General features: G+C 36.5%; 1 protein-coding gene across 1 annotated transcript; it reads right to left on the bottom strand.

Annotated features, from left to right (window-relative positions):
- Positions 1 to 1,169: 1,169 nt before the first annotated feature.
- LOC131030775 (uncharacterized) lies at positions 1,170 to 12,641 on the bottom strand. Its single transcript, XM_057961692.2, has 7 exons — positions 11,877 to 12,641; positions 6,439 to 6,604; positions 5,988 to 6,038; positions 5,680 to 5,862; positions 5,359 to 5,479; positions 4,402 to 5,231; positions 1,170 to 1,954 (listed from the first exon to the last, which is right to left on the bottom strand). Exons 1-7 carry the CDS (start codon positions 12,332 to 12,334, stop codon positions 1,484 to 1,486), a joined length of 2,280 nt encoding a protein of 759 aa, XP_057817675.2. The 5' UTR covers positions 12,335 to 12,641; the 3' UTR covers positions 1,170 to 1,483.
- Between the last annotated feature and the right edge of the window lie 9,777 nt (positions 12,642 to 22,418).

Below are 22,418 nucleotides of genomic sequence, written 5' to 3'. Positions count from 1 at the left end.
ATCTTCATAGCAGGATCAATAGGTGAGTAAAACAAAAGAGGTTGCGGCTGAAACATTGAAAATTAATTCATGTGGGGGGGCCGAGCTTCATAGCACTGGAAGAAGAAACACCTCCAAGTGCGGTTTATAAATATACTGAATAACTCATTTCTAATAGATAAATATTAACAGTACACTTGAAAGTGCGGTTTGGCAGAACACTGCCTCGTCATTTTCTTTGAATGCATACTTGTTATTACTAAATCATTATACTCTACGTGAATATGTTAGTTAAAACAAATCCCCAACTGGCCAATAGCACCCCTAAATCAGATTAAATCCATATTATTGTCCTTCACAACCAGCCATCCAGCTGTGCCAATGTCAACTTGTAAAGGGTAATTAAACCGTGAAAATCAAGAGTTGTTTTAATTCGAACAATTCTGAAGTTAGATGTATTGTCCTTCTACATTATCTTCTGCTCGAGCCTGCACAAACAGTTGACACAGATGTCATTCTGGTGGCAGGGCATCCATGCTATTTTAAGCAAACTATGATTTGCACAGGTGCCTCATGAATTGTCATTCTTGCTGCTGATGTGTGCAGCCCCGCCCTTGCTAATGAGTGTTACCTAAACCCAACTCTAATAATTGTTAGTTTCCTGGAGTGGTCTTTTCTTACAAGTCAGCACTTCCATGTGAAAAAAGTTTATATACGTCAGTGAATTAAATCATTACAGCGCCTCCACCTCCCACTGTACAATGCTTCCCAGCATAATTACCATTAGTCAAGAATAGAAGTTATCAATTTCCCTGACAAACGTCAATTCACCTACTTCCTGAACAAGCAGTTATACCTCTCCTGAACAAGCAATAAGAACGTTACAGTGTGCATTAAGAGATTTGCATTTTGTAGTACAGATTCAACGTGCTAAGAACAAGAATCGCTCACAATTTTGGGCAATCTTTTATTAAAAAAGTCAATTTAGATGATAACCAAGAAACAAGTAAGCGTCCATTTGTATAAGCAAAATACCAACATAATCATGATTATTGTTCTTATTTTAATAGTGGCTTTTGTGCACTAAGTGGTAACTACATTACCAACTAGTTACTACCACAATTATCATAATTCAAGACGGTGGCAAGATTCTTGTAACAATCAAAAATCTTGCTCTTGATGAATACAAGTGAAGCAAATCTAAAATTAGAATTCGATCCATCAGCACCAAATAAATTGTCTGAAAGCAGAAAGCTCTCGCACTTAAAAATTTCTAAGGGGGTACTAAATAAATCTTATGCAGCCAGAAAGCTCTTGCATTTTAAAATTTCCGAGGGGCACTAAATAAATCTTATGCAGCCAGACATCTTGAACGTTAGTGTCTCAAACACCACAATGCAACTCTTAATAAGCAAATAGAAGATTTTACATAAATATCAACGTATGTTTCCAAATTCTTAAACCACGCATCTTAGGAAACCCAGTTCACAATCTTAATTAATCCTCAAAAACCAGCCCATCCTGCAGGTTGGGAGTGAGTCGAAGTCCGTACACTGCGGCCCACAGATTTGGAAACATTTGAATTGGGAACTGCTGGATTTCCTCTGCTATCATCTTGGGAGCTAGCCTGGCTAGACAATTTAGATGTTTGAAGGTTATTAATGTTACTGATTGAAGAAAATTTGTCCTGAACAAAACCCCAAGTATCATCACCTCCGGTGATGCTAGCACTGCTCCCATGCTGTTGACGTTGGTACCCATTTGAACCCATCACCGTGTTATCAATATTGGCATTCCCTCCACTGGGGGCTTGACTTGACATTCTTGCAGCAGATGGTTGGATATTTGACAAATTAGTTGGTTGTGCCTCTGAAAATGCTTGCCATCCTTTTGAGCCAAGCACCTTTGTTGGTAAGTTATTGGAGGTAATGCCGTCTTGCAGTTCCCAAATAGAACCCTCTATCTTTTCTTGTAGCTGTAAAACCAATCAGATTCACAACAACAATTCCAAAGTTAATGTAAACCATAAACTTCATAACAAAACATTGAAAAAAACTGTTGGCGTGAATAAGCTAAAAATGAGTGCTCTATTCGATGGAAAGAAAGAACATATGCTTAAATATAAGGAAGCACCTATCAACCCAATCAAAAATAGTGAAGCAAACAAGATCTTTGCTTATTTTTAATATACTATTTAAAAGACTAATTGAAGGTGTGCACCAAAGTATTAATCTCACACCCACCAAGTAATTATACCTGATACCAATCAAACATCAGATAATGAAAAGTTGACAAAATGCAAAATATGTCTACAAAGCAGAAATTGATAATCTCAAGTTCTAAAAAGTAAAGTATTAAGCATTGGAAACATTTCAAATTCAGGAGGGGTAGTTCATCAGTAAATGACAATACAGTAAATTTGTATTATCAATATACAGGCATTCATATACATCCATAGAAAGCAAAAATCCTTTGAGAAATTTGTAAGTATTTCCTTAGTAAGATTCTTGCAAATAGAATACAGTATATTATGGGAAAGACAATCCCCAGACATGACTCTTAACAAAAACATTTTTAACAATGCATTGCTTCTGACAACAGAGCATTGGAAGGCTGATAAGCATATTTTGTATTATCAAATGAACATGTTTTGTTCTCTCATACGTACATATTTTCTTGGTGTTGATTATAGAGTAATAACTAGTGGTACTTTGCTTGAGTAAATTTATTCAAGTTGGACAGTAATGAGGGTGATAGGAAATCTACTTATTCAAGTTGGACAGTAATGAGGATGATAGGAAATCTACTTCTGGATTTATTGATTTCTTTGGATTTGGAAATTTAGCAAAGCAAAAAACAGGAATATATTTCCCTATCAGCTACAAAGGCTGAAGATAAAGACATTACTGCTGGATAAGCATCTTGGATCAACATGTCCTTAAGGCGTGGTTTTCTGAAAACAACAGCCTACAATCCTATTCCTATGATGGACAGTAATGAGGGTACTTTGCTTGAGTAAATTTATTCAAGTTGGACAGTAATGAGGGTGATAGGAAATCTACTTATTCAAGTTGGACAGTAATGAGGATGATAGCAAATCTACTTCTGGATTTATTGATTTCTTTGGATTTGGAAATTTAGCAAAGCAAAAAACAGGAATATATTTCCCTATCAGCTACAAAGGCTGAAGATAAAGACATTACTGCTGGATAAGCATCTTGGATCAACATGTCCTTAAGGCGTGGTTTTCTGAAAACAACAGCCTACAATCCTATTCCTATGATGGAAAGTCAATGTGTCATTCAAGTGGCTAAAAGTTGAATGTTTGGCAAAACAAGAAACAAGCATATGTTTGATATTTCCCTATCAACTACAAAGGCTGAAGATAAGGCACAACTGCTGGATAAGAAGCATCTTGGATTCAACATGTACTTAAGGCTCGAGTTTCTAAAAACAATACCTACAATCCTATAAATGAACTTACAGCAGAGTTTGGTCATTTTGCACACCAAAATGGTCAAAATATTTCTGCTCTTCATGACAAATGTAAAAAGGATGGCCATAATTGATAGTACCTTCATGACCAAACATTTCAACACCTGCAACATCTTGGAATCAAAATTTTATTGCAAATTTTTTTGTTTTTACATCTTAAATTTTCTAAATTTGAATTTCATTTTATTTTTGATATAATTTTTTTAGAGTTTTAAGTTTCATTTCTAATTTTATAACTCCTCTAACTTAACTTCAAGAGGTTGCCAGTCTTTATCTAAGCGGAATTGGAGTACACACTACATTCACTCAATAAAGTGCAACCAAATGGCATGAAAACAAGTAAAGGAGTTAGTGTACATGCATTCCAACTTGTGCCTTCTTTCACACAAACAAAATGACAGCAACAAAGGGCAACAAAGTTATGGGATGTAGAGAGCATACTGAATTGGATGCTTCCACTTCCCAATACTGTTCATTTTTTGAAGAGTCAGATAGTCAGCATACTTCTAATGCAAGTGCAAATGACACTCCTTGTGGTTCTCCTAATCTACCTACATCATTTAGCATCATGATGGTGATGATCTTTAAAAAGACCTCATCAGATGTTGATTGCTGATTTTATTAGTTTAATATTCAAAGAAGAATATTTATCACGGCACTCAAGTTTGACAAATTGGCACTGAAGTAGTATTTTGCATTTTTATGGTGGTTTTATTTGTTATATACATGCTATGTGGTATTCTGAATTTAATTAATGCTTTTACATGATATTTGATGGTTTTTGTACAGATGTACACAAATAAACCCAAACCCCTAAAAGATTGTCATACCAGGATACCCAAACAGTTAACTTTAGATAACATCTAATATTTGTGTAAAAGGAATCACAGCAAATGTATAAACTCGTGTGTAGAATGGCATACAGACCTGATTGCCTGACTGCAAGCTTCCAGGGCCTGGACGTTGCATCTGATCTTTGTTGAATGCTGAAGCATTCTGAGCAGCTCCCATAGACAAAGCTTGTTTCAACTCTTGGATCTCTTGCCTTTGGGAACGACAGATAGCTGTCAATTTTTCATATTTTGATGTTATTTCTGTTTTCTCTATGCGCAACCGTCCCAACTCTTCTTTTAATCTGTTTACTTCTGCTTGTAAATTTTCTCCCTCAGACAAAGTAGTTCCAGATGTAGATTTGTTGTAATCAAATTCTGCCACAAATGCATTGAATGAATCATCCCGGAAAGGCAAGTCAGAATCTGAAGCTAAAGTCTTTGTTGCAGATGCCTTGGAGCGAGTTGAGTATTCCCCATTCTCATCAGTATCCTCAGAGTTAAAATTCTGTGTATCTGACTTAACATCATCTAATACTTTCCCAGCTGTTGATTGTGATGACCCAGGCAATTTTTTCATAAAGTTTGACACACCACTTTTCTTCAAAAGATGTGCAGTTTTGGAGAAATGTTCCTGTGAAGCGCTTGCAGAATCTTGCTTTGCATGAGTGTCGGGGCTTTGTGACCTCTGCTTAAAGGTACCTTCAATTCCAGGATCCTTATCAAATGAAGGGATTTTTTCATCAATAAACCCAGATTCCTGTGCATACTGTGTTGACCAAAATGCACCCAAAGCACTCCCACTATTGCTGCCTTGCACTGCCTTTGAGTCCTGTTGCACCGGTGATGATCGATGATCTTGATCTTTTGAAGAAGGTGGAGGGGGAGGCGATCTAGATGGTTGTGGTGGAGCTCTCCTTGTTGGAACTAGGATACCAACAAAATGATATTATAATGTATGCAACCAAAATAATATATAGTTGCATGCCTACATATGTCTCAATTGACACCACAAAGTGTAAAGAGCCAAAAAAGTATTCCTCACTCATCTTACCATGGTCTCGGACATCTGCAGGAGGAGGAGCATGCACCTCAGATGCAGGCATAGACGATGGCCTATCTGGATTTGGTTTGCGCAGCTCAAAAGGTAGAAGTTCATTCACACGACACCATATCTGCATGCCAAATAACAAATGATCAGCTTTAATCAAAAGGAAATCAGTGCCGAAGCATGCATGATGCAGATGTGACTGAACATTCTAAACTACTTAAACCCATAGGCTAGTTATCATTCAGAGCTACCCACAGAGACAGAACAATCTAGAACTAACCTAGTTTCACTGAGATGAGGGGGCCAATCAAGCAAAGCCCTTGCCTGCATGATGTCCGGTCTTGCTTCCGGAGCAGCTGTCAGCATGTCCTTGATCAAGTCAGTCAATGATGAACTGTATTTTGGCAACTCAGGAATGCGGTAGTTTCCATTCAATATTTGTAACTTCGACTCTCCATCAAAAGCAGACTTTAAATAAGCGATCCTATATAGTAAGCATCCAAGAGCCTGCCCTATCAAAAGAAAGGCGATGACACAATCAAGAAGGCATTAGGTATCAACACCAACAGAAATAATAAAAAATAGAAACAAACAATACATAACATATGATCCCAGCAGTGCAGCAAACTTACCCAAACATCAACCTTCTCACTTATGAGCTCCCTTCTGTAGAGATCCCACATCTGCAAAATAAGCACTTCTGATATAAGTTTACAACAACAAAAATTGCTTTGCAAACTTTGCAATTTTCAATTATGGCAAGTACCCAGGCACAATCCTGTGGAAGTGAGGATGAAGAAGCGTCACTAAGTAACAGAGAAACTTGCATTATGGCTACAATTCCTGCAGTGTAATTGCCAGCACAAAAGAATAAAGCTAATTGAAAGAGATGTATGGAAATAAACAATAGAAAAAAGGATAGAGACAAGTGAATAAACAAGCTTTTGATATAAGAGCCAAGGCATCTGAAAAGGGTAATGTATTCTGCTTTTATCTTTTCATGTCATTCGTTTTATTGGACCTTGGCAGAATAGTTAAAAATTAAAGTACACAGAGGAACAGTTAAAGTATTGTGCAATTTACTTCTGGTGCTCTATAAGCTGGAGTTGTGTGCTTCCGAATGATGTCTTCTTCAATTCCCATTTCCTCAGGCCTTTCAAATCGTTTGTGATTTGTGGATGTGCTGCCAAAATCACACAGCTTCCAAAGTCCATCAGCACCCATTAGAACATTTTCAGCTTTCAGATCCCTGGCGTCAACAAAATTGCCATAGAAACAAATGTTAAGAACAGGACTTCAAGATGCTAATATGGTTACATAGACTCAACCCAGAAAAAGAATGCATGGGTACAACAAACTATGTACTGCTTTTCAAAGGCCTGACTTTAGATGATAATTGCATGATATATTTTTTTCATTTTTAACAAAATAAAGTATAAAATGCCAATATCGTTTAAGTGGATCAACGATTACTGTAACAAAATTAAGAATAACATAAAAGTTAGTCGAATCCTATTTCATTGTACTTATCAGAATTGCATAGAAGAACCAAATGAATCCAAAAAATGATGTCGACAAACCTCATCTTGTTTTAACCAAGCAGCAGAAATTGCCATTAGTTCAATTAAATAATGAATGAGAAAAATAATTGGCTTTGAAGAAGTATCACACTCACAAGACACTGTTCTGTGACCTTGTCTTGAATCTTTTGCATGTGAGAATTCTGCTGTTAATTGGCAGCTACACTACAATGAGTAAAATAACAAGCCACACTGAACAAAGGGAAATATAGTAAATACAGAAAATCTTTAAATAAGTATTATTATTTGACAATAATATTTTACGTAAAACTATTAATACTTCCGAAATAGAGATATTTTTGCCCATAAGCATCATCCATGTTCAGTGTCTTATTTGATGAACTGGTGTAATGACTATCAAGATTAGCATAATTTTTATTATAGGAGTTAATGCACTATCAAGTAAGGAATACTATTTGTTTTATAAAGCACATCCAGCAGTTATCTGTTTTGTTTAAAATCACCTATGCAGAAACTAACTGACCTCTAATTCCCTCAATCATAGGCAGTGAACTGAAGAAAAACTCCCTCAAAATGCTGGCAACTAACTCCCTCGATCATAGGGGTTAATTGATGAGAACTGAAGCAACCTCTTCCTAACTAAACACATAGCCACTTATTCCACTGACAGACTCAATAACTGTCGCCATATCTTATAATGTGATGCTTCCTATTATCTAGTCTTATGCTTCTGATGGTAGTAGACACACTCAGTGCTGCGGATTAAAAAGGGGAAATTACAAAGACCATCCTCGAGGCAGCAGCATGAGTCAATACCATTTATGTTGCGGAGCTTTTATTCATGTGTGTTTATTAAGTGCAAGGATATCAGACAGCTTGGCAAGGAGTATACAAATAAAGTCATGTGTGGCATGTATTGAATTGGGTATGGAAAGTAGAAACTTTGAAAGGCTTGGTTAGCTTGTATGGTATGTGTTGTCTCTCACAGCATGTAATGGAGGAGGTTAGCTTGTTTATATCTTGAAATCAATGGCAAGGAAGAGGAAATATAAATTCACATAAAAAAAGGTATTTATCATTTCTGACCTATGTTACCTGGTACACCCTTAAGGCGTCCCACACCCATACCAGGTACATCTGGGTATGGGTTCGCCAAGGGGTACACCTGGGTTTGCCCAGGGGGTACGTTTGGGTATGCCTTGGGTACATACCCGGGCATCTAAGCATGCCCAAGGTAGGCATACCCAAAGGCACTAAGCACCAAAAAGTAACAAAAGAAGACATCGATTGACCCTTTTTTTTCATCCAAAAACCCTAAAATGACCCTAAAAGCATCATTTCACCCAATGCAAAGATCATTTTTCTCTCTTCAATCTCTCTTTTCTCATTTTCTCAAAAAAAAAATTCAATGGCATAGCCCCCAAACCCCCACTCCAGCCCACAGGAAAACGAAAGTTAGTTTTCCCGCACCCCTTCTATCATTTGGTTTTTCTCACATCTAACACCTTGTGCAGTTTATCATTGCTGCTCCTCAAACCAATTAGGGTCTCCACTCCCAAACCCCCACTAGTTAGTGGGATCTCGTCATATAAGAAATTTCATTACAATGAGGGGGGCTAGGAGTGGATACCAAAATCAAGAACTAAGACAACTACAATTATCACTACTAAATGCCAATTGATTAAGATAAATATTAAATATTTAACTATCAATTGGCATTTAATATTTATCACTATTAAATGCCATTTTGGCATTTGGCATTTGGCATTGATCAATGATGAAGTATCATACTATCAAATGTATTTAGTTTTACAATTCTGTATATTCTTTTGGCATTTGGTATTGATCAATGATGAGGTATCATACTATCAAATATCTTTAGTTTTACATGTATGGGCATACCCAAATGCATGTACCCAAGGCCAAAAAAAATTGCCCATACCCACGTACCGGGTTCTTGTACCCGTACCACCCATACTGGCAACTTAGTTTCTGACCAGCGCCTGTCCTAGATTTTTCATGTGATATAAATGCTGCCCTAAAAATAGTTATGGCAGTACTTAGTGAAGATGACCTAGGAGCCAAGGGTCCACCCTAGTCGAACGAAATGGTGTGTCAAAATTTCAAGGAAAAACTCTGTAGGAGTATCAAATGTGACCTTCTTCACATATTTCCCCTTGCTCAATTTGAAGGAATGTCAATAATGCCCAATTGGAGTAATATGGCAGAAGAGGAAGTGAAAGCAAAATCAAGTTAAGCAAAGAAGGAAGATGAGAACATGGCTTCTACAGGGGAAAGAATGAATACGCTAGAAAGAGACATCTGACTTCTTAAGACCTACAGTCATGACCTGAAGAAAGTACTTTGTGGGTTATGTGTCACACACTGTAGTGGGAGACTAGAAGTTTCGAGTGACCATTTCATTCCTCAATTCTACAGGCATAAGATGCACCATGCCAGGGCAAGGCAGGAAATGCAAAAAGATGTATACCTAAATTCCCTAAACCCTCTTGTCCGTGCAGATAAGAGCTCTGCTTGAAGTGGCTATGTTGGACGAAGCTGCTGTGTGAGGACAGGGATGTTAGTGTGTTCCACTTCCTTCCTTAATGCTGGAACTGCCTTCTGGTTAAACTTGTTTTTGTCTCCTGTGTGATAACCCCAGGCAGTATGTTAATAGCCATCTGGTCTGTGAGTGGTATAGCTGTCTAGGGTTTTACTCACTCAACAGCTTTGTGATTTTTGTAAGGATCTTCGTGGTCAAGAGTTGAAGTGGTGCAGTAGTCATGATGGCTGGCTGTCTATCACAGCCTTGTATGGTAAGGTGACTTAACTCTTTTCATGGTATATTTTGAATATAGTGAGTGTTCCACTAGGGCATAGACCCAATAAAAACCCCAATATATTATATTAAAGAAAAATTACACTGCATCAAACAGATCGAGCTGAGATGGTAAATCATTGGCCCTTCCATAGTGGACACTTGTGTTCAAAATATGTTACATGCTTAAAACTGTATAAATATTGACTGCTGAATCAGGTAAACTTGCACACCCTCTGAGGAGGGTAGAGATGCAAGTCCTGAGTAAATTTGACAGAAGAAAAATCCCTCAATCATGGCATCTAAGCTTAAGATCATCCTGCAAGCAGATATGTTAAACCTATCAAAAGAAAACAAAAAGAGCAATTAGGCTACAAAAGCTTAAGAACGAGCATGCAAGCTAGAAGTGATCATGCACTAAAGTGAATGTATGAAAGAAAGGCAAAAAAATGCAAACCCGCTTAGAGGAACAGCACACTGGGAAAGAAAACAACCAAGGAAGTAGATCAAACACTTAGCATTTAACCATAACCAATGATGAACGATACAAAACTAGCAATATAAATCACACCTATGAATGCAAGAACACTGAATGTTAGTATGTTAAAAGAATTTGAGATGACTACAATGTCACAGAAATATCCAAACCTTTTATGTCCTTGTTTAGACTCAACATAACGGCTAAAACAGCAAACAAGATGTACAAAGAATAACTCTGAATGATATAGAAATTCAATCTAGAAAAACTATAATGAATTTGAACAGGTGTGTGGCTGAAGCCACGAACAAGCGACACTTGAACTTTGAAATGCTGCCTCAAATGATGATGTACAGCTATACTAGAGAACTGATGTGAGAAACGTGTAAAACAAACCACTCTTAATATTAAATCTATACTAAATTAATCCAATCCAAATTTATCAAATTATAAAGAAATCTATAATCATAAAAAAATTAACATTAAAATTACCATTCTTATCTACAAAATAATATTTGAATCCAATGCATATGATTGCTGTAATGATCATGTTTACACACTCAAGATCGTGATCCGGGTTCAAATCCCTGTCAGCCTAATGTACATGGGCAAATTTGCAGTGTAATGATTATTGTAAAAATTTGAGCTCGACTCAGGTTCACAATTCTTAAAATTCATGCTAATCCCACAACTCTAGAATTAGTGAATGAAATAAAAAAAGTAAGATCCCTTCTTGATAGTTAATTGGGATGCTAAGTCCTTATCTATAGAAGAAATGAAAATAAACAATTAAACGACCACTCTAGGCAATCCCATACCGGTGCTGCAAACCTCATAGCTAAAAGCCTAAAAGGAAAGAGACATGCATATGTCACCGATCTGCTCGTGAATCAGATTAACATAAATAAAAAATTAGAGATATAATAATTTATGAATCCACATAAGATGACACACACAACAGTTAGACAGATAAATGTCAACAATGCCATTAGCTACGGCAATTGCAAAGTTTCAGAAGACGATCCAGTAAACCCAAAAGTGTCAAAATACATCACAGTATGCTCGATCTTTACAAGGAAATGGAAATCAACCCTAAGCCATGCTCCCGTAACTCAATCCAGGAATGTCCACTCATAGCACTGGAATTGCGGAAGCTTTGACATAAAAGTAAGAATGATAGGGCGACATAGCCTAGATCTCTTAAGGATTTAGATCAAAAGTCTGCAAGATTGAAACCTAAGGGAAGGGGACCGAATGAAAAACCCTCAAATGGGGAATGTATCAGAGATTTCATGAAAACAAATACAATATAAAGTACTGAAATCGAGTAAAATACAGAATAGGAAGGGAGATCGAATCATGAGAACTGATACACGATAAAGTATTGAAATCAAGTAAATACGTGATGGAGAAGGGGATCGTAACATGAAAACAGATCCAAGATGAAGTATTGAAATCCAATAAAATACAGGATAAGAGAGGGGATCCAATCATGAAAACCGATACAAGAAAAAGTATTGAAATCATGTAAAACGCGAGTTGGGCAAGCGGATCGGATCATGAGAGCTGATACTAGATTAAGTATTTAAATCGAATAAATAGAGGATACGGAATGGGATCGAAACATAAAAACAGACACATGATAAAGTACTGAAATCGGGAGGAAAAGGATCGAAGGGGAAACCTGTGCGCAATTGGAGGTGATAGCGAATGCATAGCACAGACAGCATTGCAAACATCACGAAAGATAAGAAGGATCTGCTTTTCATCGAAGTAGCCAGAGCCCCTATTTTCGAGCACATTGTTCAACGCCTTGTCGCAGAAATCGAGCACGAGAAAACACTCCTTCGTTCTGCCCAAATCGTAGACCGTCTGCGCGTGGAGGCGCACTACGTTGGGATGAGAACGCAGGGCCTTCAGGACTGCCACCTCCTTCTTGACTAGATCCAGAGACTCCTCATCGTTGCAGATTATGTGTTTGACCGCGTACTGCTTCCCAGCCTCCCTGGCCACCGCCAGATAGACGCAGGAGAACCCTCCTTCCGCTATGGTACTACGAATCTGAAGCTTCAGCGTCCCCACTTCCACCGTTTTCCCTTCCAGCGCTCCCCTGCTGGGCATCAATTGCTTCAATCGCCACATCTTTTTTTTCACTTTTGCTTCTCTCCAACACACCAGCCCTGCTCCCTGATTCCCACAATTTCACCTTTGCCCTTCGCTTCTGGCCATAGATTTAGGTTGGAGTGAGATACGTAGGATCTGGTCTCCTCCGCGTTTCGATCTACTCTTCTTCTTTAATACTCGATCTACAGTTTTTTACCGTAAAATGTTTGCAAATTCAGGCTATGGGTCTTTACAGTGGGGCAACCTCTGTCTTTTTCTTTTTCTTTTAAGTTAATACAGGTAGGGCAAACTTCTCATACAATCGAATCTGCTTATAATAGAAATTATTGTAAATGAAAAAATAGTATACTAAAGTTATAAAGGATGTTTTAAAATTAAAGATATGGGAAAAGTATATAGGAAGACACGTAGCTTCCACCCGGTTAGTAGGTCCTACGTCGTTGGATGGGGAAATGTAGGTGGCAGATTTTTTCATTGGCAAGTAGGTGCAAATTTGTTTTTTTCCTTTTTGTTTTTTAATAAATAATTCCTTGACTTCTAGGTTTACTTTAACAAAATGGTTAATATAAATAAATGCATATTTATAATATGGTATATTCATATGTTAAGTTTGGCTTTTTCTTTGTTTTTACTTTTATATGTTTAATTTTATCTTTGTCTTGTTTGTATCTAATTTTGCATGTTGTATCTAATTTTAGTTCTTATTTTTATGCTTATATATTTGTTTCAAGACTTTTGTTCTTTTGTTATTTGTCAATCTAATAGCCATGAAAGATTGACCTTAAATTCAAATGTTTGTAATTCATTTTCCAACTTTCATCATTTTTCACTAGTCATTGGGAGGTAACTAAGTACATGTTTGTGTAGTTACTCATTATGTATTGGTATTTAAAGACATTCAATTGTACATTTTGTAGACACCTAAAACTTGCACAACTAATTAAATCATCATTTATTCGTCTATTAATTAGACTAAGGTTTAATTAATATCCTTATTCTTCCAATCGGACTATTAATCAAATTTAAAGATTTGATTAAAATCATTTTCTTCTAGCCTAACCTATTAATTAAACTAAGGTTTGATTAAATACCCTTTAGCCATTTAATTGAATAAATCTTACTTATTTAATTAAAAAACCCCTCTTTCCCTTTTAATTGAATTTACATTTGATTAAAATCTCTTTGCATTTAAATAAATCATTATTTATTTGTGAATAGTCCCCCACTTGCAAAATCCTACAAATGTAAGTTGCACCCATTTTGGCTAAAATAAATCTTTTATTTTATCTAAAAATACCTCCACTTGCATTCTCCTACACTTTCCATTAGCATGCTAATATTCTTCTAGAACCCCTCTAATCCCTCATTAATTAGCCTAATTCTTCTAATCATGTCACATCCCTAAATTTGGGGGAGACTTCTCCAAATTTGAGGAAAGTCTTCAAAATGTGTTGAAGACTTTACCTTCTTCGACAAGTTAACTTGTTGAGTCTTCCAAACTTGTAAGGCTCTTACAAAAGCCTTGAAGGTTATCTAACTTTCAACAAGTTAACCTCCAAAGTCTTTGAAGGCATTTAATGCCTCTTACAAAGACATCACCCTAGCCCACGGTGGTTGTCCCTTTGGCCATCCCTCAACTTTGCACAAGAGTATACCTTTTGGACAATAGCATGCTCCCTTGGATAATGGCATCATCCAATGATGTCACCCCTTGAGGTTATCCCTAATACTTACTTAGCATCTAATGCTTGCCTAGCATCTTCTCAAGCCATCTCAAGATGGCATTTGTCAACTTGGGATTGGATTGAATTCCCCTCATGGATTGATAACTTTCAATCCTAGTGAACCAAGGGAAACTTTCATGCAAGGTTAGCAGGTTAGTTAAATCCAAATAAGCATAAAAGCTAAATGAAAACAACAAGCTAACTAGATTATACCTTGCAAGAGAGGAGTTTCTCTTGTTCCTTCGATTGAGCTTGATGAAGTAGAGGCACCCTTGTGCTCCACTTGTTTGGATATGCTCTTCTTGATGGATGTGGAATGCTCTCCAAATGCATAACAAGATTGGTGGATTAGGATTGGATTTGAATTATGATGGATGGGGAATGGATAGATTTGGATGAAAAAGGGATTTGTCTTGGATGGGGGATTATTTGGATATTATGAGGACATTATGTGGATATGATAGAAGGAGATAGAGGAAGAAAGGGACAGCATAAGATTAGAGGAAGATTCCATGTAGTAATTTGTGAGGAAATGAGACTCCAATTTATAGATTGAAGGAGGCCAATGGAAGGCCAAGATTGATTTTGGTATGAAGGGTTGAGATTGATTTGGGATAGAAGACATGGATCAAGGTGAATTGGGAGAATAAAAAGGAATATAAAATTCCTTGGAGAAAGGAGAGAGGAATTAAAAATTCCAAAATAAAGGATGTGTGGGAAGACTAAATGGATAAAGAATTCAAAAATTCCTTGGGAAGAGGATGCATGGGGAAATTCAAGTTTGAATTTTCTTGAAAGGATCAAAGGTGACGTGACATAAGTGGAGGATATAGAATTGGAGAATAATGATAATAATGGTTAAGGAAGAATTAATCAGGTTGAGTGGGGATTAGGAAAAGTGATTTGTAGGAATCACATGATTTAAGTTAATTAATTAGAATTAATTAACTAAGAGAAATTTAGAAGACTTAATGATTTGGTTGACTTTAGAAGAAAAGGGAAATAATTATTGGACTATAGTGACAAGATTGATTAAATTTGATTTAATTAACCTTAAGAAGAAGGGAATTAACATAATTAAATTGGTTAATTATGATGATAGGCTTAAATTAATTAAACATTAATTTTAGGTGTCTACATCTTGCCCCTTTTTCATATAGTGTCATTAGGTGATGTTATATCAAAAAGAGTAAAACAAAGTGGATGGTGAGGATAAGGACTAGTAGCTTGATGCCCCAATCATGAGATGAGGAAGAATGATGAGGAGGAAGGATGATGAGGAAGTAGTGGTATGCCCCCTCAAGAGGACAGGCGGGTTCAAAGAACACGGGTGTGCTCTCAAAATGGATTAGAAGACTAAATAATGAAAGAATGAAGATGATGAAAGGGAATAAATGAATTGGAGCCTTTGAGATGGATGAACGAAATGAAGTGGATAGGATTTCTTATTGTGCAAATATGTGGGGCAAACCTAGTTTTTAATATTGCCATAGATTATCTACACCGTTGATTATAGGAATCGGGATGTTTTGAATATCTGAGACGTGGACTAGACTCTCAAACAATAGGTATCTCTGTGTACATAGGTTCACAAACATCAATGATGATGTAAATGCAAGACTGTAGGATCATATAAGAGAAACCATCAAGCACACCATACCACAAAAATAATGCCCAAGATATAGGATGATCAAGGCAGCCCTAAACAGGTATAGTCCTGGGACAAAAGATGAAAATCAAAGTGACAAGCTCAATCATGACATCTCTTGACAAGAGTGGGACATGGACTTGGTTAGGTTGTCAAGCGTGGGAAGGATACATCCTGATGGGTAGGAAGATGGATTTGGATAAACTGCCAAACATGGGAAGGATGCATCCTGATGGGCAGGGTACGGGTAGATTGATAGATGCAAGAGACAAGATGGTGTGCAGGATCTCTAGGTGAGAGGATTGTTGCTTGGATTTGATTAACATGGTGTGGATGGGTGTTTGGATTACGTGTGAGTCAGCATAAGCTCAAATAGATGGGAAAAGCTCAGTGTGATGGGGGTCATAAATGGTTTGGATAAAATGGGAGGGGGATAAATGATTGAATGGGATTGGATGGGATGGGGAATATGATATGATGGGATTGGTTTGTGGATATAGGATAAATAGAGGGGGACCAATGACAAGATCAAGACCAAAGGTAGGAATGAGGGATGAATTTGAATAAGATGAGGGATATGATATGGAGGATATGGATAGGATAGTCAAGACCAACGATAGGAAAGGAGGATGGACTTAGATAGGATGACGATAGAGGATAATGGATAATGCAGATGGTAGGACAACATGGATGAAGCTTGCCCCCAAGTGTAGAGTGCAAGAAGATGGGGGGATAAGTTGGGATTGGATAGACTTGATTGAAAAAAAGTAATGAGATGATGTTAGATGAAGATGAGGACTAAGACTTAGCAATGTTAGATTGGATTGATGGATTGATTTGATTTGATTTGATTTGCTTGGATCTAGTTGAATTTGATTAGATTGGATTGGTCCTTGGATCAGGACAAGATTGTTTTGGATTAAAATGAAACCTTAGCCCTTGAATTAGGATCTTAAGTGAGGCGTGAAAGGACCCAAATGATTAAACCTTCTTCTACTTAGGGTGGACTTATGTGCCTAAGCAAAATAGGGCAAAAGGATCCAACTGATTAAGTCTTCTTCTACTTAGGGTGGACTTGCATGCCTAAGCAAAATAGGACAAAGGATCCAAATGATTAAGCCTTCTTCTACTTAGGGTGGACTTGTGTGCCTAAGCAAAATAGGACAAAGGATCCAAATGATTAAGCCTTCTTCTACTTAGGGTGGACTTGCGTACCTAAGCAAAATATGGCAAAGGATCAGAATGATCAAGCCTTCTTCTACTTAGGGTGGACTTGCGTGCCTAAGCAAAATAGGGCAAAAGGATCCAAATGATTAAGCCTTCTTCTACTTAGGGTGGACTTGCGTGCCTAAGCAAAATAGGGCAAAAGGACCCAAATGATTAAGCCTTCTTCTACTTAGGGTGGACTTGCGTGCCTAAGCAAAATAGGGCAAAGGATCCAAATGATTAAGCCTTCTTCTACTTAGGGTGGACTTGCGTGCCTAAGCAAAATAGGGCAAAAGGATTTAGGGTTTTGATCAACCCAAATGATTAAGCAAAGCTACTTGGGGGAGATTCTTTCCCAAGCACAAAAAACCAATTGATGATTGATTAAAAATAAAGGTCTAAAGCAAACTTTCACAAAGTGTTGACTTTGGATTAGGATTGATGATTGATGATTGGATTAAAGGAATATTGATTGATTGATTTGGATTTTTGGAGATGTGATTAGATTGATGCACTGAGTCTCGAGGGTGGAATGAAAATGATTGTGGAAGAATAGATTGATAGTATGAAGAGGAAGGGGAAGGTTACCCCAGATTGGATTAATGATAGAATAGAGATATTGGTTGGGGATTGATGATTGTTTAGATAGATGAAAATGGATTAGGGATTTGATATGGATGATGATGAGGGAAATACCAGTTTGATAATGACAAGTTGGAATTTGAAGGGGTAGTGTTTATACTAATTCTACTCTTGGCAAGAAGACATAGAAAACACATTAGCCATTGACACAAATAGAGACTTCAAGCACAACATGCAATCCTAGGAAGTTGGCCTAAGGAGGAAAACATTTTCTTGCTGACTCAGGTACACACCCAATAGCTAATCAGAATACAGCCGCTGAGTCTCACGCAATGGATCCTCAACTCCATATTAGTCGACTCCAAACGCTAATGGGGCCACGATATGGCAAGTCTCTTGGGAGAGTTACTATCTCCCTTGCATAAAGATTATCCACTTTTCAGAGGTGAATCGCGTAGCTTCAATTCCTAGAGTTCTTAGTAAAGGTTTCCATTCAAAGACTATCCTTTGTAGTCATGCAAGCGCGATTGAGGCCTATAGCCCAACAAAGTACCAAGCACAATAGTAGTCACACAAGAATGATTTAGACCTCAAAGGCCCTACAAAGTGCTCAATATAGAAGTAAACTCAGATAGCTCCGTCCTTTGAGATTTTCATCTCAAAAGGCAATTTGATTATAGTGAGTTGGAATGCTTGGGTTCAGCCGTACTCACTTGGGTCGTTCCCCTCTCACCAATGCATGTGTGAAGTGCCAGGCAAATCGAGAAGGCAGGCCCTCTAAAGGTAAAAACATGAAATCGAAATAAAATAGGACATTGAAAGCATGGTGTTTATTTTAGTCCCACATGTTCATGATTTTCTATGCTAAGAATGCCAGAAAAGAAACTAGACTAATGAGAAATAATCTTTGACCAGAGTGTTGCAGGAAAATAGATTAGTAGTTTAGATTTTAGCCTTGGACTAACGAGAAAACCTTACAAAACTCAAAATCTGAACAGTAAACAAAAATTTACTAATGATACAGCGCACGCGCTAATCGACAGGCATAGGCGATGCAGTGTTTGCGTATGCGTTGATTTGCCTGCGCACACGCTGAAGGAGGTCTGTGCGGCTAAGAGAAATAGAAAGCCGAAAAAAAAAATGAATTTTGAATTTAAAACTAACTACAACAGGGGCACTAATCTCAAATCGCATGCGCTAAAGCGCGAGCGTAGGCGACAAAAGCAGAAATTTTAAATTTTGAAAATGAGCAGGCTTTTGGGTTCAGTGAATTTGTTGAGCCAAAAGCGCAGGTGCTAGTTCACCTATGCAGGCGTTGATCCACCAGTAGCCCAAAAAACTTGATCAAGACACTTAAAGTTGATAAAAAACTGAATTAAAGAGCTATGCTATAATTATTTTTGTTCTTTTTAAGGCCTTTTTAGATGTTTTGATTGTTTTCGATTAGTAGAAAGCAAAGATAAATAAAATCTAAGCTCGAAATAAAGTGTCAAAAGATACTGGGCGGACGCGCCAAAATTGAGGCGAACGCACTGTTCCATAGTCTACAAAAAAGAAGGGGGTCAGGAAAATTAAGACGTTCGCATTGATTCTGTAGCGCTCACGTCATTCTATGGCCTGCAACAAAAAAGGCGATCAGAAGAAAAAAAAAATTGGAGTGGGTGTGTCGAAGCAGAAGCGCACGCGCTAAAGTCGAGGCACACGTGCTGGTTTGCAGGCTCTCGCACTAATTCAGAACCTGTGACTAATGGTGAAAAACCTATAAAAAGGTTAAATTTTTGGGACGTGGGTCCCACCGGGCGTACCAAAATGAACCAAGGGAAACTTCATGCAAGGCTATCGGGTTAGTTAAATCCAAATAAGCATAAAAGCTAAATGAAAATAACAAGCTAATTAGATTATACCTTACAAGAGAGGAGTTTCTCTTGTTCCTCTGATTGAACTTGATGAAATAGAGGCGTCCTTGTGCTCCACTTGTTTGGATGTGCTCTTTTTGATGGATGTGGAATTCTCTCCAAATGCATAATAAGATTGGTGCATTAGGATTGGATTTGGATTATGATGGATGAGGAATGGATAGATCTAGATAAAAAAGAGATTTGTCTTGGATGAGGGATTATTTGGATATTATGAGGACATTATGTGGATATGATAGGAGATAGAGGAAGAAAGGGGCAACATAAGATTAGAGGAATATTCCATGTTGTAATTTGTGAGGAAATGAGACTCCAATTTATAGATTAGAGGAGGCTAATGGAGGGCCAAGATTGATTTTGGTATGAAGTGTTAAGATTGATTTGGGATGGAAGACATGGATCAAGGTGAATTGGGAGAATAAAAAGGAATATAAAATTCCTTGGGGAAAGGAGAGAGGAATTAAAAATTCCAAAATAAAGGATGTGTGGGAAGACTAAATGGATAATGGAATCAAAAGTTCCTTGGGAAGAGGATGCATGGGGAAATTCAAGTTTGAATTTTCTTGAAAGGATCAAAGGTGATGTGACATGAGTGGAGGAATATAGAATTGGAGAATAATGATAAGTATGGTTAAGGAAGAATTAATTAGGCTGAGTGGGAATCAGGAAAAGTGATTTGTAGGAATCACATGATTTAAGTTAATTAATTAGAATTAATTAACTAAGAGGAATTTAGAAGACTTAATGATTTGGTTGACTTTAGAAGAATAGGGAAATAATTAATTTATTTGATAAATTAATTATTGGACTATAGTGACAAGATTGATTAAATTTGATTTAATTAACCTTAAGAAGAAGGGAATTAACACAATTAAATTGGTTAATTATGATGACATGCTTAAATTAATTAAACATTAATTTTAGGTGTCTACACCTAGCCCTTGTTAAGATTGCTCAATCTCAACCATCCATTTCTCTATTTTCTCTATAAATAGAGCCCATTTCTTCAATCTTAGGATCCAACATCTTGTGCATCAAACTTATAGTCATTTTGCAGGTTATCAAGGAGCTCAATTTATCATCTTCAAGCACTTAGATCATCTTAGTTGCATGCTAGTTTAGCTTTCATCATGTTGATAGTATCATGCAAATCCCATTTTCATGATATCTTAATTCATAGCCATTGTATATCAATTTCATAGCAATCTCCATGTTAGTTTAATTGGCACACTTGAGCTTTCAATTTGGAATCAATCTTAATCTCATATCTTGCATTTTATCTTTTCATATCATTTGATCATCTAGTTAGGATCTTAGTTGCATTCATTTTGATCTTGGCACATCCTTCAATCTTGTTCTTTAGGTTGGCATCTAAAAGATCAAGTGCTCTTCCAAGTGAGAACCACCTTGAATCTTAAAGATCCTTGGAGATAGAGGAACATGAGACGTTCTTGGTGTTCTTGATTTTGAAGCTAACTTAGTTTAGTTTCTATTTTGATTTTTAACTATACCATAATGTTTCATGTGTGTATTTGTTGTTGTTTGATTCTATTTTTCAAATTCCACACTTTCTGAGCACACACATTTAAATTATTACAATATTATAGAATATCATTAAGCAATATTTGCATTATAAGTAACATTTATTATAGAAACACTTTAGTTTGGAGCACTAAAAGGAAACATCATAGTTAACATATAGGGCATTTGCATTCTTGCTTGTTGTTTATTAACACTTGCTCGATGTAGTAAAGCTAACTTTCAAAAGAGTTGATTGAAGAGAACTTGACCATTGCAATCTAGCAACTTCTTTAATGGATTATTGAATAATGTCAATCCTTGTACATCTCTATATAGCAAGAATCACAACAAACTAAATCATAAAAGCTTGCATATTATCAAATCAAGATTATGTCATGGAGGTCAATTATGCACTTTGTGAGATTAATCTCAAGCCACTCAAAATTGGCCCACAAAATATTTTTGAGTGTGTTACACTTTTAAGATAACAAGCACATCAAGGATGTAAATTTAAAGATATTAATGAATTGATTTTGCATTGCATCAACATATCTCTTCATCATTGTTCCAAGAGATAAGTAATCATATCTCTAGCATTTACTTTTTATAAATAACATTTTAATTATCAATTCCAAACTCCTACAATTTACCCAATTTGACACTTGCTTTTATTGTCTCGTGTATTTCATTGGCCTAGGGTAATCCAAAATGTTACTTTTTACCTTTTACATTTTTTGTGAACTCATCTACTCTTACACCCCTTCAAGTTTGACCTTATGGTTATGCCTTTATCTCTCCGAAGGTTTTATATTTATACTTTATAATTTATCATTTTCAAATCTTATTAGGTTTCATGTTCCTATTTATTGCTTCTTCATTGATACATATTTCTTCTTAGGGGTTTTAATTTTATTGAACATTGGCATTGTGTTTGTCCACCCCACCCTTGGATTCATCTTTTAGGTTTCATCTTTAAATAATATTGCTATTTTTTCAATTTTAAAATATGATAGTGATGTGTATTGTCTTATCTTCCTATCTCTCATTAACATAGTATTATTTATCCATGAACTACTTGAGATCCTTCTCCTTTGAGGAGTGCTTGTATTAACCCACTCTTATAATAATGAGATCCTTTTGGATGTTCATTTTGAGAACCACTTGAATATTGATAAGATTATGATCTAGAAGCATGGTATAATTCTTGCAAAATTAGGTTTTTTTTTTATTATGGATATCTGATAACCCTAAGTCTTTCACGACTTTGTTGCTTTTTGTTCTATTTCATAGTTGACTTGCTATCAGTCATTTCTAATTACTTAAGTTATAAATGTAGACACCTAGAAGTTGCACAATGAATTAAGTGAATTTTATTCATTCAATTAATTAAATTAAGATTTAATTAACATCCCTATTCTTCTAATTGACCTTTTAATCAAATTAAAGATTTGATTAAATCCCCTTCTTCTATCTAAGCCATTTAATTAAATTCATAATCTCCATTT

The sequence above is a fragment of the Cryptomeria japonica genome, chromosome 4 (genome assembly GCF_030272615.1).
Source record: "Cryptomeria japonica chromosome 4, Sugi_1.0, whole genome shotgun sequence".
Lineage (NCBI taxonomy): Eukaryota > Viridiplantae > Streptophyta > Pinopsida > Cupressales > Cupressaceae > Cryptomeria > Cryptomeria japonica.
This window is presented reverse-complemented; position numbering and strand designations above follow the sequence as displayed.